Below are 18,674 nucleotides of genomic sequence, written 5' to 3'. Positions count from 1 at the left end.
ACACACACACACACACACTCACACACAGCTGCAGATCAGTCACATGTTAACTCAGGACTATAAAGGCTTCTTACAGTACACACTCACGGCACACTGCCCTTTGGCCCAGCAGTGTTTGCCTTTGATCCGGACACAGACAGAGAGCGGAGAGGAGCCGTTCCTCAGTTAATAAACCTTTAAAAGTAGAAGAGATCATAATAACAGTGTATTCTACTTTAGTTCTGTCCTTAAGAAGGGCAACACTTGACCATAAGGTTCAGTTCATTAACATTAGTTAATGCATTAGGTTTCATCAACTAACAACGAACTGCGTATTTATTAACACTTTACAGTATAAGGTCCCATTACAGTAACTAACATTAATGAGCAATACATCTAGCCTATTACAGCATTTATTAATCTTTGTTAAGGTTAGTTAATACAAATACAACTGTTCATTGTTATTTCATGTTAACTCAGATCCATTAAATAATATTAATTTTGATTTTAATAACATATAGGCTACTACATGTTGAAGTTAACATTAACCAAGATTAAAGGTACAATATGTAAGATTTTTGTAATAAAATATCCACAAATCACTTGCACAGTGTGATATATTTCCTGCAGTTGTGTACTTACTATATCCTCAACAACACTCACGCTGTTGATGTTTCGTTCAAACATTATGGATCATGGCAAGCAGACTTTGGGAAAAAAAGGAGAAATAAAAACGAGAATCAATATCAGCGTGTATAAACATCAATGTGTTCACTCATCCTTATTAGATCCATCAGCATGACGACAACTTCCATAATTCTGCTTATGCGTCATTAACCTACGCCTTTGTTATTGCAAGAGGTTAGCGACTTCTAGCGGCGAAAAAAAGTACATATTGTAGCTTTAATAAATGATTTAGAAGCTTTTTTCATTGTTATAGTTCATGTTAACTAATATTAACAAGTGGATCCTTAGTGTAAAGTGTCACCTATGTTAATTTACAAATATTACCTATTGTTACTGTAAAATGGTCTATATGTATAATTCAGAAACCCTTGTTATCAGCGCCACCGGTGGCCGTGAAGGGAACTGCAGCAGCACTCCTGCTCGTGAACACGTGAACGCGGAACGTGATTCAAGGCCTCAAAGTTGTAAATAGCAACATCCCGAGTGACGTTTAGATAAATATGTATATAGGATTCCTCCAAATCAGCTTATCTTTGTAAAATGACACAGCTTTCTGAAGTTTTCTGAAGTATCTGAACATACATTCTTAACATCAGTCAATCAAGCAAGCATTATAGTATGATATTATGATAATCAAGCACTATTTAATGATAGAACTTTAGTAATAACAACTAAAACTTGGTAACCATGTTTGAATGTATATTTGGACATTTTAACGTAACTTAGGACTGGTGGTGGTGCTTAAGATATTGTCGGTCATTCAGAGTTTCTGTAAAAAAAATAGATTGTAATTATTATTACAAGTTAATAGTACTACTACTAATTCTACTACTAATAACAATATACAATGCTCCAAGGATTAATGAGCTGCTGGGTTCATGAATATTAATCACGTTGTCAGCGTTCCCTCGAACTGATTTGCTGAAATCAAAACAGGGACGGTAGTAGACGAGCTCCAGTCAATGAGATCGCCGTTTGCGCATTAGCTCCGCCCACTACTGGAGGAACCGGCATATCTTCTGCTTGTTCTTAAAAGCTGAATAATTCCAAATGAACTGCATTATTTTGACATGAAAATACAACAAAGAATATCGTTACATGTAGCGCGTCGATTCTGCGTGGTATGTACGACTCTCTCTCTCTCTCTCTCTCTCTCTCTCTCTCTCTCTCTCTCTCTCTCTCTCTCTCTCTCTCTCTCTCTCTCTCTCTCTCTCTCTCTCTCTCTCTCTCTCTCTCTCTCTCTTCCTCTCTCTCTCTCTCTCTCTCTCTCTCTCTCTCTCTCTCTCTCTGAAAAAAAAAAAAAAAATTCTACAAATATATTAGCTAATGGCTAATGATAGACATTATTTAGTCGCCCAGAGTGAAGGTTAAGTCGCATATGCGAGTGATTTACTCATATTGTAGAGGGTTGCGACCGCTAAAATGTAAGTTTTAAATGAATGTAATCTGGACAAACATTATCCCTGATAGTCATTAAAAATATGTTAAATCAACATTCCTTTGTCAACATTAAGTCATTGAATCAACATCGAACTCTGATGTGGATTCTACATCATTTTGCACCCTGTTTTAATATTGAAACAATGTTGAAATCCTGTCCATAGATCAACGGAATTTCAATGGTATTTCAATTATCAGGAATATTGAAACAATGTTGACATTTCAACTGAACTAAGGATCAACGTGATTTCAATAGAATTTCAATCGTTATTAAGCCATAGAAAATGATTGCTATGCATACGAAAATATAATGCCCTAACTAACATATAATGAATATCCTGCTTCATCTACAGCCAGGATGTTAAAAAGTGATGGAACATTTGAAAGCTTGTATAGCCTAGCCTAAAACACTGACCACACCACACTATTTAAGGCAAAAACAAATTCATTTTATTAGCCTATATTATTTCATTATTTGTTCTCTTTAGCCTATTTACAGTTCATGGTCCTCTGACGTCTGAATGGTTTGTTGTCCAGTCCCTGCTGTCCGGTCGGACGTATAGCGCAGACACTTTTGCACAGCCTGGGCAAAAGCAAATTCAGACTCAAAAGATAAAGTCCAGTTTTCAGGCGCTGTTTGACAGTGCGCGCGCTTCGGCTTAGGCTACGCGGTCGGAAAAGGTGCATCATGTCAGAACAGAACGCCAATGAAATGTCTAACCGGCAAAGCTTTAAAGCACGAGCAAATAATAAACTTTTGTGATTGCGAATAAGTGCAGTGTCCTGTGAGTAACTCTACCGCTGCGTTAACGTTCTGCAGTGAATAAAGGAAGGTAAATCAGGTTTTTGGTGTAATTCTGGCCCGCCGCGGTCACATCTGCACTAGGTGCAGCACTATGCTAGCGTTGGTGCTGGTGTTCACCTAGGGTCAGAAGAAATAGCGGTGCTGTGTTAATAGATTTCACGACATAGGCTACATCCTCCCCTAATGTATCTGCCTATTTAGCAATTGGTACAGACTAGGGGTGTAACGATACACGTATTCGTATTGAACCGTTCGGTACGAGGCTTTCGGTTCGGTACGCAATACGCATTACAAACCGAACGATTCGTTGGACCATTTTTCCTGCCCACCCAAAACTACCACAACGTTGCGCAGGATCAAATGGCAAACGTAATGAAAGCGGAACGAAACTCATTATTTTGTGCTTCACGGAGAGTTTATCAGTTTGGACCATCAATGTCAGTGCAGCGCGAGCCGATCTCGATCAATCGACACTGCCACTACCTGTCTATGGTCACTACACAGCGCTGAGAGATCCAGTAAAGAAAGCATTTGAGTTCCCCACTGAAGTAATAACATCGCTGCGAGATCTAGTGACAAACATTCAAATGTCTCTGTTATTAACGGATCAAACAGCGCTGACGTGCAAACCAGGAGAAACATCGTGCCATGAATGATCTAGTTATAGGCCGTAAGTCCACAGATCAGCAACATTCACCATGGGTTTACTGTAGTAACACTCACTGTAACCATGGAAGTTTGGGTGAAATAGGAAAATGCTTTCAAGTATACCACACATCTTTTTCCAGCACTTCAGAACTCAAATATTATGTTTTAACAAATATTATACATTATTTGCTCATCCTTCAAAGATTACCCCCATTTATAAAAATAAAAGTTTCAACATGTAGGAAAACTCATATTTATTTAAAAATAATTTGTCTTAATAAATAGGAAATTTCCCTGGCATTTCTTTCTTTTTGCTGTATCGAAAACATACCGAACCGTGACACCACTGTATTGTATCGAACCGAACCGTGAATTTTGTGAACCGTTACACCCCTAGTACAGACATGAATTTCGAGCTATATAGAAAAAAAAATAGACTGGACTCGGAGGTTTTGCTAACTTTGTAACCCGTTGGAAGTAGGGCTGTCACTTTTGTGGAAAAATCCTGATCGATTTTTGAGACATAAGTATTCATTGAATCGATTGTAAAATCCAATCCATTTTCAACACCAAATACAGGCAAATCCACGGACACCTATCAGGCGTTAGGACGAGCGTAAAGAGGGCGCTTGAGACGCGCACAAGTCGCAATATTTCTGATGATTTATTGGCATGAAGTTTCAGCACAATGATAAACAGGAGTGCAAACTTCAGGGATTGAGATTAACACCCTCCGACTCGCCAGATGCGGGTAAAAATGAACTTTGGCGGGAAACACTGTCAAATCACGAGCCAATCTGGCGTGTTTCTGTGTTTACTCACTTTGCTGGGGAAGTTCGTGTAAAACAAATCTGCGCAGATTTAGCGCAAATACGCAACTCGTGATCCTCATGATATATTAAATACAGCGTATTGCACAGAATCTGCGCATTTCTGGCTTACTTGAACACACACACACACGTCACTAAGCAACAAATAACGGCGCGCTTGTTCACTTGCATTGAAGTAATAGCGAATTTGGTTAACAGAAAAGACATTGTTATTTTCCAGCATCCTACATGTTCTGATACTGTATTGATCTGTCCACCTAAAACACATTTTTGGTAAGAAAAAACGAAAAAAAAAAAGGCCGTTAAAATCGATTCCCTACTTTCGTTTTCGAAACTTGTGTTGGTTGGTCCGATCGATTGTGCAATTGATTTTCGAACGTAAAGTGACAGCCCTAGTTGGAAGCGAACCACGATAGCCATCAGCACACAGTTACATTAATTTGGCAGATTTTGACATTGGTTTAACAAACTCTATTTCAATGGCGGCAGCACTGCGTCCGTTACACTAACCATCATGTTAACGAGTAGGCTAACAGTAACAATTCATTGAACATTAATCAAGCTTACCTGATCGTGTAGGACCCAATGGTCCAGAATGAGCTGTGTCCGGTGCAGTACGTCTGGTCTTCCACCCGTTGATCTCCCGGTCAACCAAAAATCGATAGATTTTCATTCATATTTCCCGGTCAACTATATATCGATGACTTTTCAACAACAGGTCGTTTCCCGGTCAACTCTAAATCAATTACTTTTCAACACATTTGGCAATCGCCCGGTAAACCAAATATCAATGCTTAATCAATCATTAAGATAAAGATCAATGTTGTTCTAATGTTGTTGCCATCAACATTAATAACGTCAGGTTTCATCGATATGGTAATGGTGATTCAACATTTATTTTGCATTGAAATTTCAATATCAACCATAATGAGGATTCAGATGGAAAATCAATATTTCTTCAATGTTGGCTTGCTGTCTGGGTAGTCATGATGTCATTGTCATGTGACCTCCCAGCGTCGCTTCACTGTCATTCACGATCCTCTCCCGTGGCCTCATGGGACAGTGAAGTGTCCATCGTATGATCACTTCAGAATCTCACCGGAAGCTGTAGATCATCCGGGTCTTAATGCCCACTCTTTTATGAGTGCTGTGAATTCAGACATGCTTCTTTTGTCACATACTGTTTTCCGCCCAAGTATAGTGGGGAAGTATGTGATTTCGGATGCAGCCGTTGTATTTCTCATTCACGATGCACGTCTCTGCTCTCTATGACAGATCTCTGTAAATCAAACTCTTGCCAGTGCAGTGTCTCAGAAAGGCTAAACGCCACCGTACAGTCTCTACGCAGGAGGGCAGATACTGAACCACTTAACTCGAGTCTAATTTATGAGGTGAACAGTTTGCAGCGTCTCAGGCCGCTGAGGGCGCAGACATCAGATTTATGATGAGACTTGCACTCGGTGTGGATTTACTGCAGACTCGTTACATCATCCTCACAGATACGCCACAGTCACGGCTACGGCACTGCCCTAGTGGGCTGACTTGGTACTGCAACACCAGTGTCTTCCTCTTTCTCTATCCGCATCTATCCTGGTATCGGCAGAGCTCTTTCTTCTTGAAGAAACTGATTACTAATGATCCACTCTCCTAGCTGTGCAACACGATATAATAGTTTCCACAGATATCATCACATTAGAGGAAGCCCGAGAGAGAGTAAAGAACAGAGTTATGCTAGTGAGAGGTAACGTGGATCACCATATATCTTATCTTTCTTCATAAAGATTGCTTTGATAATTTGTAGCCGTAATGAGTGTATTGTATTGCAGAGTATTAATGAAATAAAGGGCTACTAAGGGTGCCTTAAAGAGCACTCTTTCAGGACTGTTTTATAAAGTACACTTTTAAAAACAGTTTACTTTAAAGTATCTTTGTTTTAATAATCTTTTGTCAGGCTTTAAAGTACACACTTATAAGTGTTTATATTTTAGACCTGACGCAGTGGTTTTCCCGGGGAATTACCCGTTTGAATCCTTTTCCTAGATCCTAGATGCCTTTCCTATTTAGCACCAAAACTTTGGAACGTCTTCCTACCATTGTCCGGGAAGCAGACACTGTCACGGGAACACACGGGAAAACAGGAAGATCCAAATGCAGCATATTTATTATAAGGGCAATCCAATTCATAGTCATCCAGGCAGGGTTCAAAGTCCATTTTAGCAATCCAAACACAATAAACAAAACAAGAAACAGGCTAGAACACTGGCACTGGCACTAGAACACTAGACCCCTCGGGCGGCCAGGGCGGTGAAGACCCCTCGGGCGGCCAGGGCGGTGAAGACCCCTCGGGCGGCCAGGGCGGTGAAGACCCCTCGGGCGGCCAGGGCGGTGAAGACCCCTCGGGCGGCCAGGGCGGTGAAGACCCCTCGGGTGGCCATGGCAGAGGCTCTGGAACAGACACCGGCACCGGCTCAGGAACAGCAACCGACACCGGCTCAGGAACAGCAACCGACACCGGCTCAGGAACAGCAACCGAGACCGGCTCAGGAACAGCAACCGAGACCGGCTCAGGAACAGCAACCGAGACCGGCTCAGGAACAGCAACCGTCACCGGCTCAGGAACAGCAACCGACACCGCGGCGGCTATCCTGTCTGGGGGCACTGGAACAGGCTCAGGGACAGACACTGGCTCCGGCTCAGGGACAGACACTGGCTCCGGCTCAGGGACAGACACTGGCTCCGGCTCAGGGACAGACACTGGCTCCGGCTCAGGGACAGACACTGGCTCCGGCTCAGGGACAGACACTGGCTCCGGCTCAGGGACAGACACTGGCTCCGGCTCAGGGACAGACACTGGCTCCGGCTCAGGGACAGACACTGGCTCCGGCTCAGGGACAGACACTGGCTCCGGCTCAGGGACAGACACTGGCTCCGGCTCAGGGACAGACACTGGCTCCGGCTCAGGGACAGACACTGGCTCCGGCTCAGGGACAGACACTAAAACTGTAACAGCCACAAGAACAGACGCAAACACAGAAACAAACACTGGCTCCGGCTCTGGAACGGGCACTGGCTCCGGCACTGGCTCCGGCTCTGGAACGGGCACTGGCTCCGGCTCTGGAATGGCAGACAGTGGCATCTCCAGGATCCGAGCCAGATGCTCCAAATAATCCATCATAGCCTTGGCGGCCACACGAATGGGCATCTCTTGATCTATCTCTGGCTGGGCAGACTGAACGTGAACAATCTCTGACTGGGCAGACGTGACGTGAACAGTCTCTGGCTGGGCAGACGTGACGTGAACAGTCTCTGGCTGGGCAGACGTGACGTGAACAGTCTCTGGCTGGGCAGACGTGACGTGAACAGTCTCTGGCTGGGCAGACGTGACGTGAACAGTCTCTGGCTGGGCAGACGTGACGTGAACAGTCTCTGGCTGGGCAGACATAACGTGAACAGTCTCCGAATCAGCCTCCAGAAAAGCGGCGGGCTGCTGGGACACGGCCTCCGGATCTTTGGAGAGGCTAGGGGTCTTCCTCTTCCTCCGCCGTTTCCGCTGGTGAAGTGCGTGCTCTGGGCTGGATGGAAACGGCGCCGGATGAAACTCTGGACTGGATTGCCCCAGCCCAGGGTCGAAGAGTGGCCTGAGTGGAAAATGGTGTTGGAATTCCTCTCGACCACCTCCTCCGCTGCAACCTCCACGGGTCCCGCGAAACTTGACCAACCGGGTCCCCTCAAACAAATCCCTTCTCTCCCGCTCGGTGGCTCGGGAAGAGATATTAAAAAACATACCGCTGGATCTTGTTTGTGACGGATTCGTTCTGTCACGGGAACACACGGGAAAACAGGAAGATCCAAATGCAGCATATTTATTATAAGGGCAATCCAATTCATAGTCATCCAGGCAGGGTTCAAAGTCCATTTTAGCAATCCAAACACAATAAACAAAACAAGAAACAGGCTAGAACACAGACCAGAAGTGTAGTGACAAATAACAACGAATCCGTACACATACTAACACAGACAGGGCATATATACACAGATCTAACAAGACTAACAATGAACAGCTGGGAACAATGATGACGGGGAACAGCTGAGTGCAATGAACTGATGAGTGACAGTGACAGACAGAATGCTGGGAAATGAAGTCAATAGTGAAGGACACCGTGATAACGAGGACCTCTAGTGACAAACAAGGGAACACAACCAGACACTGTGACAGACACACTCTGTCAGTTCAAAGCTAGACTAAAAACTAGGGCTGTCACTTTTGTGAATATAAAGTATTCTTGTGTTTGTAGTGTAGGCTGTTGCGCATCTAATGATCCTATCTTACTCATGCTGTTCACTTTTCATATAATCAACATAGAGGAAATCACAAAATAACATTATATTATTTAAACATACATATGAAACTAAATGCGTTCTCTTGAATGGCTACAACACGTATAGTAGGCCTACAGTACAAAGAAATTTTATGTCGGAGCAAATTTGAGCGATCGCGTTTTACCGGTAATAATCGAATAATTCCCAGCGATCAGAGAATATTATTTTTGCTTGAGATGCCCATCCCTGCCATAAATGCCCTTATTCTTCTGATGCTGGTGCTATTAGTTTCCCTCTTCTGTTCAGTGTTAACAGGTTGAGTTAGAGCATGCGTTATAAGTTCTTATTATAATGCTCAGGTTAAAACTGAATTTATTATTATTATTATAATGTCCAGGGTATAATGGCTAGGTTAAAAACAGATATTACGTGATATATAGTTTGTGATATTAGCTCACTTTGCAGCAAAAGCTCTGTTGGCTTTTATTATTTTAGAAATAAAAACTTGTGTTAAAGTTATGCAAATGGTTAATTATTTGTATGACTGCATCACAAAGAGTCAAGTCTTGTAAAAGCATTAGATTGAAAACATTGAAATTTAATAAAAGTGTGTAAATGATATAAATGCAGTTCAAAAGGGCCTTTCTTTAAATGCAAATGTTCTTCATTTGTGAAGGTAAAGCATGTACTCACTAATTACAAGAAAAAGCAAACTGCTCTGAAACTGTGTGTGACGGGCTGTGCAATTGGGTTTGGCCGAGGTAAAATTTTCAGTCAAAAGATTCGTTTTTGCTTTAACCCCTGTGTAGTGTACCTTTAACTGTAGTGTGTTCTACAATATTACATTTACAGTAAATATATTTTAAATGTACTAAATTGCAACAAAATACAATTCAAATAAATGACACAAGTGTCAATAGAAATTACATTAAAGTATATTTTAGTTTACCATAAATGCTTGTCAGTACATTTAACAGTACACTTTAACCCTATTTCAAAGACTAGAAGTAATTATGAATTTACATATAGGCCTAAATATGTACTGAAGTCCTAAAAAGCCCCTTAAAGTTCAGCTAATTGCATTTAATATAAACTATAATACATTTTCATTTAATTGTCAAAAATATGCAATTAAGTGTCTGAAAACATTACTTTCAGTTCACACTTAATTATATTATTTTAAAGTATATTATTTCTATGTGAAAAAAATATAAAATATAATAAAATAAAATAAGTATGTGAAAATGTACTTTTAAAAACAGTTTACTTTTTTTTTTAAAGGGACCTTTACGTTGTATTCACTTATATCACTATTCAATAACTAGGCCTATTACTCCAGAGAGAGAAAAAATACTGTAAGGACCAGACCAAATACTTTGTGGACTCATCTGTCAGCAACACTAATCTTAAAATATACAATTTAGTTAATTTACTTGGCTCACACTTATACTCTGATGTAGTGACATATTTCCAGGAGAATCATGAATCATCCTTTCTTTGTATTTTGGTAATGATAGCTATAGTGGGTAATAATAACACGTTGTACCCAGTTCATTAATGCTTTCAGACAAAAGCCTACTGATGTCAAGGGTGTACAAGCTCTGCTCACTGTCCGCAAGACTGTGGAAACAGTTCCACCTCGTGGCCATATGTAAAACTCTCCACCTGTCAGTTTTCAGTTGTTTTGGACACTGTGTGAAACATGCAGTTAGGAAGATGTTTAAAGAAAATGACCTGAAAAGCTTTGGTTTTATTGTTGTATCTCACGGTTTACTCTTAGGATGGTTTGCGAAAAACAGTCATTGAATTTGCATAAAAACCAACTCACATTGCCTTCAGTTCTCTTAAAATTCAAAGAAAAACCCAACAATGAATATAATGCATTACATGTGTCCATATACTGTATGTCCATATGGTGACAGAGCTTTTTCTAAAATGTGTTTCGTACTGTGACCCAAAACTTGCAACATTAGAGCAGTGTGGTTTAAGAAAATCTGATTTATTTTCTTTCATTGCAATATAAGCAGTAACCATGATTTGTGGTATAATGGATTAGATTGAAATCAATGATACTTGATGAGTAAATATCAAGATGAGGACATGCATGATTTAAAAATTATTCTCTGAAAATGCAGCCACAGAAATGCTCCTGTTCACATACCCTGTAAAAACAAAAGAGGGTTATATAAACTTTAACCGCTATATTGAATTAAATACAAAACAAATTATGCAATCCAGCATTTTTATATTTGCAGTATATTATATGTGAAGAACAAGCGGACTGGTATCACTCACCATGACAAAACCAAGGAAGCTGATGGAGACATTCCCATGAATGTGGATTGTAGTAACTTTTTCCAAAGGGATGCGGTGCTTAAACATGCTGTGTTGTTGGCCTTTTATTTGTACCTGACAAATCAAAATCAGGCTTTAAGATTTAGGTAGCATTTTAATAAATATTAGCTTTGCTTCTTATGGGCATATCATCATTTGGCAGTTGCAAAAACAGCCTTTAAAATCTGGGTTAATTGTTTGTTCATGCATGGATTTATGATAATTATTTTGTATTAACTAGATGTGAGCTTTCCTTTAGGGGGCTGTGAGAATCACAAAACAAATACCTGATATCCTTCTGATTTGATGATGAAGAACATCTCAAAATCTTCTCCCTTTTTAAATGGGTTGTTAGAGACACTTTCCTCAGCTCCCCATTTTCCATTGGTAGAGCTGTTCATGGCCACCTTCCAGCCCATTCGGGGGTTAAAATGGAAAGCAATGTCATGCTTGTCAGTAGGCCCAGTCTTGAAATTGATTGAAAACCTGCATGGAAGTTGAGACATGTTAAATTATCTGAATCTAAATAATAACCTAATGAGATTGCATTAGTCTACATTGTAAGAACTACAACAAATGGAATATTATTTCATGTTTAGTGCAGGGTTGGGCCCCTCTTGCATGTTTGGTGAGGTATCAATATTATTATAATATTGTGATGCATGGACATAAATTGTGTTAGGTCTATTTATTGCAATACGTATCTTATCTAGTGCTGTTTGGCGATACCTAACACTTATTCAGTGCATATCTGAGGATTGGTTGCATACCAGGGCTCCAGGCTAACTTTTTGCCTTGGTTGCACTGGTGCGCCTAACTTTTTTATTTAGGTGCACTCAAATTTTTCCTCGTCTCACGTCGCCTTTAAAGGAGAACTCCGGCGCAAAATGAACCTTTGGTCTAATTACACATTGTTACCTAGTCAACCGTTATCTGAGATTTGTTTTCATGATTATCGAATGTAAATAGTTTTATCTCTACAAACAGTTTAGCCTATAAAGCTAGTATAACGCTAGTATATTGGGCATAGTGTAATGACAAATAAAAATCGCTTGTTAATACCACTAACAAGGCTGAAAATAGCCCCACACTAGCACGGCAGCATAATGAGGGTCCCTACCTTCAAACCGAAGCATTGAGAACTTTGTAAGTGTACAGACAGTTTAATAAGAAGATATTTTAAACATACAGTCAACTTCGCGTATACAGGCAGAAGCCATCTTTGAAATACAGCCTTTACCAGTCGATCTACGAACGCCGATCCAAGCCTGCTGTTCGCGCTCACCTTATCACAACTTATAGCTCGTTCACATCTCACCAGCGCACTTGGATCGGCGTTCGTAGATCGACTGGTAAAGGCTGTATTTCAAAGATGGCTTCTGCCTGTATACGCGAAGTTGACTGTATGTTTAAAATATCTTCTTATTAAACTGTCTGTACACTTACAAAGTTCTCAATGCTTTGGTTTGAAGGTAGGGACCCTCATTATGCTGCCGTGCTAGTGTGGGGCTATTTTCAGCCTTGTTAGTGGTATTAACAAGCGATTTTTATTTGTCATTACACTATGCCCAATATACTAGCGTTATACTAGCTTTATAGGCTAAACTGTTTTTAGAGATAAAACTATTTACATTCGATAATCATGAAAACAAATCTCAGATAACGGTTGACTAGGTAACAATGTGTAATTAGACCAAAGGTTCATTTTGCGCCGGAGTTCTCCTTTAACGCTACAATTTCAAGGTCACCTTTTTTATCACGCTCCATATAAATTCATATATATTATGTAAATGCTTTTAAACAAGAATACGGTGTAGTTTTTTTTTTTTTTTTTTGAAGCACAATTATACTGTATATAAAAATATAAATCTTAAAAAAAAACTGAAAAATGTAAAGTGCTGTTTTTGCATTGTTCACGTTAGGGCAGGGTATTGACACAAATTTCACAATTCGATTCAATATTGATTATTTTGGATATCAGGTACAATATATGACAAATTTTCTCAAGGAAAACAAATCTCAACTAATGCTGTAAACTGGGAGTCAGTTGTAGCCCACTATGCTTCATTAGCCTACTATAATATTGAAGGTAAAAATGACCTGATTTGTACACAAACACTTAAATTACTCTTTTATTTATTTTTATAATAATAAAGTTATATGAAATATAAACATTTAAATGGTGGCTGCATAAAAACTTGCCAGATTTTTTCAAACAACATGCATTAAATATTGAAAAACATTAAAAATTATAATAAATATGTAATATGGTGCATATATTTGGCAAAATGCTCCTCCCTAGAGTTCATTTTTCTAGCTGACTAACGAGTTTATGGTCACTGGATATGTTTTTTTCTGAGGTAAATGTGACGCCACATTACATTGTTTACAAGTGTTTTACTGACGTCTTTTCACGGTTGAAACACTGATTGAGCGATTCCATGTGAAAGATACGGATTTCGATAAGTTGTACTCTATCTTTTAACACACTTTCAGACGTTCATTCATGTTTATTTTGCGTTGTAACTGGTATTATTAAGGCATAAGAGGAGATCATATGCGCTCCGCGCTGCTGCTTCTCTTGAGCTGAGCTGAGCCAGAGCGATCTCACGCAACAGCGTCAAAACAATATTTATGTTTTTGAAAATGGACCTAATTTGAAATCTGAGACTTTGTTTCATATCAATAATAACAAAGCACAAAGATTATTGCGATTTATTGGATCGGATGCTCGCTACAATGTTCCATTCATTCATCATTTTTAAAAGTTTCTTCGTCGTCTGTTTTCTTGCGTTTATTTAGCTGATGCTGCTGATTGCCGTAACTGATTCTCTGGTGCTCACGGCGCAATTTATTTCAATCACACAGCACGGAGCATTTTAGTCCTACAGGAATATCTGAACCACAGCCAATCAGAGGCAAAGACCCGTCCAATCTCTATCTCTGATTGGTTTAGACCACGATATGATCCAACCATGCGTGCAAGGAGAACAAAAGACTTGTTTGTGGAGAGGCAGTGGATGCGATCATGCGAGAACGTTAGTTGCACTGGTGCGACCTAGGGAAAATTCTCGTCGCACCCTTACAAATTTTGGTCGCATGTGCGACTGAATTGGTCGCACTCTAGAGCCCTGCATACACTACCCGTGGAACTGCCACGTACCGGTCAGCATTAGTAGGAACGACTCCCTGCACGTACAAGGCCATTCCTACTCTCAGTCCTCCAGAAATTGGGCCCACATAAGGAAGGCTCTGCAGTAAGAACAAGAAAATAGGCATCAGTTCAAATCGAATGACATGAGGATGAGTAAATTACATCATTTCCGGGTGAACTATCACTTTAAGTGTTTGCACTTTGTTGTGCATTCAGAAGTCACTGGAATGGAACGGTCACTCACAGGGTTTTGGACTGGCTGCAAGATCTCTGACTGTATGGTGGAACGTTCCCCACGTGACCTGCCCAAACTGATGATTTTTGACTTGACTTTAGTAACAAATGAGGATGTACTCCAGTCCTGAAGAGAGAGAGAGTGTATTTAGAAAGCTCATTCATTCATTCTGCAATACTGTATCAGCTGATGAAAAATTAACTTACTTGTATGAAGCCAAGAAGTTTCACAGCAACATCTCCATTAATATTTAATGCTGACACTTTTTCCAGTGGTATACGGTGCTTGAATGTGTACTGCTCTTTGCCATTCACGTATATCTGATGATCCAAAACAACACAACCTGAGTGAGGACAAGTTCCTAGATTTCTTTTAGGGGTGTGCAGTGAGTTTTATGTTTTAAATGACATACCTGATATCCTTCGGATTTGATGACCATGAACATCTCAAAAGCTTCTCCCTTTTTAAAGGGGTTGTCGGACACACTTTCCTCAGACTCCCATCCCCCATTCCTGAAGCTGTTCATGGTCACATTTGAGCCCATTCGGGGATTGAAGTGGAAAGCAGTGTCATCAGTTTTAGATGACCCGGTCTTGAAATTTATTGCAAACCTGCATTGAAGTTGAAGCGTTAAAGCAACTGATTCCAAAAAGCATTGGATTGTTTTTGATCATATTGTCCAAAAAAACAATTCCTTACCGGTCAGCATTAGTAGGAACAACTCCCTGCAAGTACAAGGCCATTCCTTCTCTCAGTCCTCCTGAAATTGGACCCGCATAAGGAAGGATCTGCATTAAGAACAAGAAAATAGGCATTATCCTATATTGAGTAGATTCTTATGGCAGGTTTTTGAACTCAATGAAATGGGACATTAAAAATGTCATTGTTTAAAAAAGGATCATCATAATCCTGAAGCTATGGTGAGACAATTGCTCTTGGGTGAAACAGTTCTCATGCACTGTTGTTTCATTAAGTGTTTGCACTTTGTTGTGCATTCAGAAGTCACTGAAATGGAACGGTCACTCACAGGGTTTTGGACTGGCTGCAAGATCTCTGACTGTACGGTGGAACGTTCCCCACGTGAGCTGCCCAAACTGATGATTTTTGATATAACTTCTGTATGAAATGAAGATGTGCTCCAGTTCTAATGAGGTAACACAGGGAGAGAGAGAGTGTATTTTAGAAAGCTCTTTACATTCCACTTCATTCTTACTGGATTCTGATAAAGTTTCAGTAATGCTGCAATATTTCCACAGCTGTAGAAAATGTAACTTACTTGTATGAAGCCAAAAAGGTTCACAGCAACATCTCCATTGATATTTAATGCTGACACTTTTTCCAGTGGTATACGGTGCTTGAATGTGTACTGCTCTTTGCCATTCACGTATATCTGATGATCCAAAACAACACGACCTGAGTGAGGACAAGTTCCTAGATTTCTTTTAGGGGTGCGCAGTGAGTTTTGTGTTTCAAAGCACATACCTGATATCCTTCGGATTTGATGACCATGAACATTTTAAAAGCTTCTCCCTTTTTAAAGGGGTTGTCAGAGACACTTTCTGCACTTTCCCATTTTCCATCCCTGAAGCTGTTCATGGCCACATTTGAGCCCATTCGGGGATTGAAGTGGAAAGCAGTGTCATCAGTTTTAGATGACCCGGTCTTGAAATTTACTGCAAACCTGCATTGAAGTTGAAGCGTTAAAGCAACTGATTCCAAAAAGCATTGGATTGTTTTTGATCATATTGTCCAAAAAAACAATTCCTTACCGGTCAGCATTAGTAGGAACAACTCCCTGCAAGTACAAGGCCATTCCTTCTCTCAGTCCTCCTGAAATTGGACCCGCATAAGGAAGGATCTGCAGTAAGAACAAGAAAATAGGCATTATCCTATATTGAGTAGATTCTTATGGCAGGTTTTTGAACTCAATGAAATGGGACGTTTAGAATTTCTTTGTTTAAAAAAGGATCATCATAATCCTGAAGCTATGGTGAGACAATTGCTCTTAGGTGAAACAGTTCTCATGCACTGTTGTTTCATTAAGTGTTTGCACTTTGTTGTGCATTCAGAAGTCACTGGAATGGAACGGTCACTCACAGGGTTTTGGACTGGCTGCAAGATCTCTGACTGTACGGTGGAACGTTCCCCACGTGAGCTGCCCAAACTGATGATTTTTGATGTAACTTCTGTATGAAATGAAGATGTGCTCCAGTTCTAATTAGGGGAACACAGAGAGAGTGTATTTAGAAAGCTCTTTACATTCCACTTCATTCTTACTGGATTCTGATAAAGTTTCAGTAATGCTGCAATGTTTCCACAGCTGTAAAAATGTAACTTACTTGTATGAAGCCAAAAAGGTTCACATCAACATCCCCATTGATATTTATTGCTGATACTTTTTCCAGTGGTATACGGTGCTTGAATGTGTACTGCTCTTTGCCATTCACGTATATCTGATGATCCAAAACAACACGACCTGAGTGAGGACAAGTTCCTAGATTTCTTTTAGGGGTGCGCAGTGAGTTTTGTGTTTCAAAGCACATACCTGATATCCTTCGGATTTGATGACCATGAACATTTTAAAAGCTTCTCCCTTTTTAAAGGGGTTGTCAGAGACACTTTCCGCACTTTCCCATTTTCCATCCCTGAAGCTGTTCATGGCCACATTTGAGCCCATTCGGGGATTGAAGTGGAAAGCAGTGTCATCAGTTTTAGATGACCCGGTCTTGAAATTTATTGCAAACCTGCATTGAAGTTGAAGCGTTAAAGCAACTGATTCCAAAAAGTATTGGATTGTTTTTGATCATATTGTCCAAAAAAACAATTCCTTACCGGTCAGCATTAGTAGGAACAACTCCCTGCAAGTACAAGGCCATTCCTTCTCTCAGTCCTCCTGAAATTGGACCCACATAAGGAAGGATCTGCAGTAAGAACAAGAAAATAGGCATTATCCTATATTGAGTAGATTCTTATGGCAGGTTTTTGAACTCAATGAAATGGGACATTTAGAATTTCATTGTTTAAAAAAAGATCATCATAATCCTGAAGCTATGGTGAGACAATTGCTCTTGGGTGAAACAGTTTTCATGCACTGTTGTTTCATTAAGTGTTTGCACTTTGTTGTGCATTCAGGAGTCACTGGAATGGAACGGTCACTCACAGGGTTTTGGACTGGCTGCAAGATCTCTGACTGTACGGTGGAACGTTCCCCACGTGAGCTGCCCAAACTGATGATGTTTGATGTAACTTCTGTATGAAATGAAGATGTGCTCCAGTTCTAATTAGGGGAACATAGAGAGAGTGTATTTAGAAAGCTTACATTCCACTTCATTCTTACTGGATTCTGATAAAGTTTCAGTAATGCTGCAATATTTCCACAGCTGTAGAAAATGTAACTTACTTGTATGAAGCCAAAAAGGTTCACAGCAACATCTCCATTGATATTTAATGCTGACACTTTTTCCAGTGGTATACGGTGCTTGAATGTGTACTGCTCTTTGCCATTCACGTATATCTGATGATCCAAAACAACACGACCTGAGTGAGGACAAGTTCCTAGATTTCTTTTAGGGGTGCGCAGTGAGTTTTGTGTTTCAAAGCACATACCTGATATCCTTCGGATTTGATGACCATGAACATTTTAAAAGCTTCTCCCTTTTTAAAGGGGTTGTCAGAGACACTTTCTGCACTTTCCCATTTTCCATCCCTGAAGCTGTTCATGGCCACATTTGAGCCCATTCGGGGATTGAAGTGGAAAGCAGTGTCATCAGTTTTAGATGACCCGGTCTTGAAATTTATTGCAAACCTGCATTGAAGTTGAAGCGTTAAAGCAACTGATTCCAAAAAGCATTGGATTGTTTTTGATCATATTGTCCAAAAAAACAATTCCTTACCGGTCAGCATTAGTAGGAACAACTCCCTGCAAGTACAAGGCCATTCCTTCTCTCAGTCCTCCTGAAATTGGACCCGCATAAGGAAGGATCTGCAGTAAGAACAAGAAAATAGGCATTATCCTATATTGAGTAGATTCTTATGGCAGGTTTTTGAACTCAATGAAATGGGACGTTTAGAATTTCTTTGTTTAAAAAAGGATCATCATAATCCTGAAGCTATGGTGAGACAATTGCTCTTGGGTGAAACAGTTCTCATGCACTGTTGTTTCATTAAGTGTTTGCACTTTGTTGTGCATTCAGAAGTCACTGGAATGGAACGGTCACTCACAGGGTTTTGGACTGGCTGCAA

At 40.2% G+C, this 18,674-nt stretch overlaps 2 protein-coding genes and 1 long non-coding RNA gene across 3 annotated transcripts; all 3 read right to left on the bottom strand.

Moving 5' to 3' along the window:
* Nucleotides 1–10,687: 10,687 nt before the first annotated feature.
* LOC130078475 (galectin-4-like) lies at nucleotides 10,688–16,975 on the bottom strand. The gene is made up of 14 exons (XM_056243985.1): nucleotides 16,772–16,975; nucleotides 16,530–16,646; nucleotides 16,202–16,290; nucleotides 15,915–16,113; nucleotides 15,709–15,822; nucleotides 15,460–15,576; nucleotides 15,132–15,220; nucleotides 14,845–15,043; nucleotides 14,639–14,752; nucleotides 14,442–14,558; nucleotides 14,207–14,295; nucleotides 11,331–11,529; nucleotides 11,005–11,118; nucleotides 10,688–10,871 (listed from the first exon to the last, which is right to left on the bottom strand). The coding sequence occupies exons 1-14, from the start codon at nucleotides 16,973–16,975 to the stop codon at nucleotides 10,863–10,865; spliced, it is 1,770 nt and encodes a 589-aa protein (XP_056099960.1). The 3' UTR covers nucleotides 10,688–10,862.
* A 4-nt stretch (nucleotides 16,976–16,979) lies between these two features.
* On the bottom strand, nucleotides 16,980–17,701 carry LOC130078485 (uncharacterized). The gene is made up of 3 exons (XR_008805930.1): nucleotides 17,593–17,701; nucleotides 17,265–17,353; nucleotides 16,980–17,176 (listed from the first exon to the last, which is right to left on the bottom strand). It is a non-coding gene; the product is annotated as an uncharacterized LOC130078485 (long non-coding RNA).
* Nucleotides 17,702–17,709: 8 nt separating this feature from the next.
* Nucleotides 17,710–18,441, bottom strand: LOC130078474 (galectin-4-like). The gene is made up of 3 exons (XM_056243984.1): nucleotides 18,326–18,441; nucleotides 18,039–18,237; nucleotides 17,710–17,946 (listed from the first exon to the last, which is right to left on the bottom strand). The coding sequence occupies exons 1-3, from the start codon at nucleotides 18,439–18,441 to the stop codon at nucleotides 17,710–17,712; spliced, it is 552 nt and encodes a 183-aa protein (XP_056099959.1).
* Between the last annotated feature and the right edge of the window lie 233 nt (nucleotides 18,442–18,674).

Source organism: Rhinichthys klamathensis, unplaced genomic scaffold, assembly GCF_029890125.1.
Source record: "Rhinichthys klamathensis goyatoka isolate OS25496 unplaced genomic scaffold, OSU_Roscu_1.1 h1tg000886l_1, whole genome shotgun sequence".
In the NCBI taxonomy this organism is placed as follows: domain Eukaryota; kingdom Metazoa; phylum Chordata; class Actinopteri; order Cypriniformes; family Leuciscidae; genus Rhinichthys; species Rhinichthys klamathensis.
The sequence above is the reverse complement of the archived record's forward strand: the minus strand, read 5'-3'. Positions and strand labels throughout refer to the sequence as shown.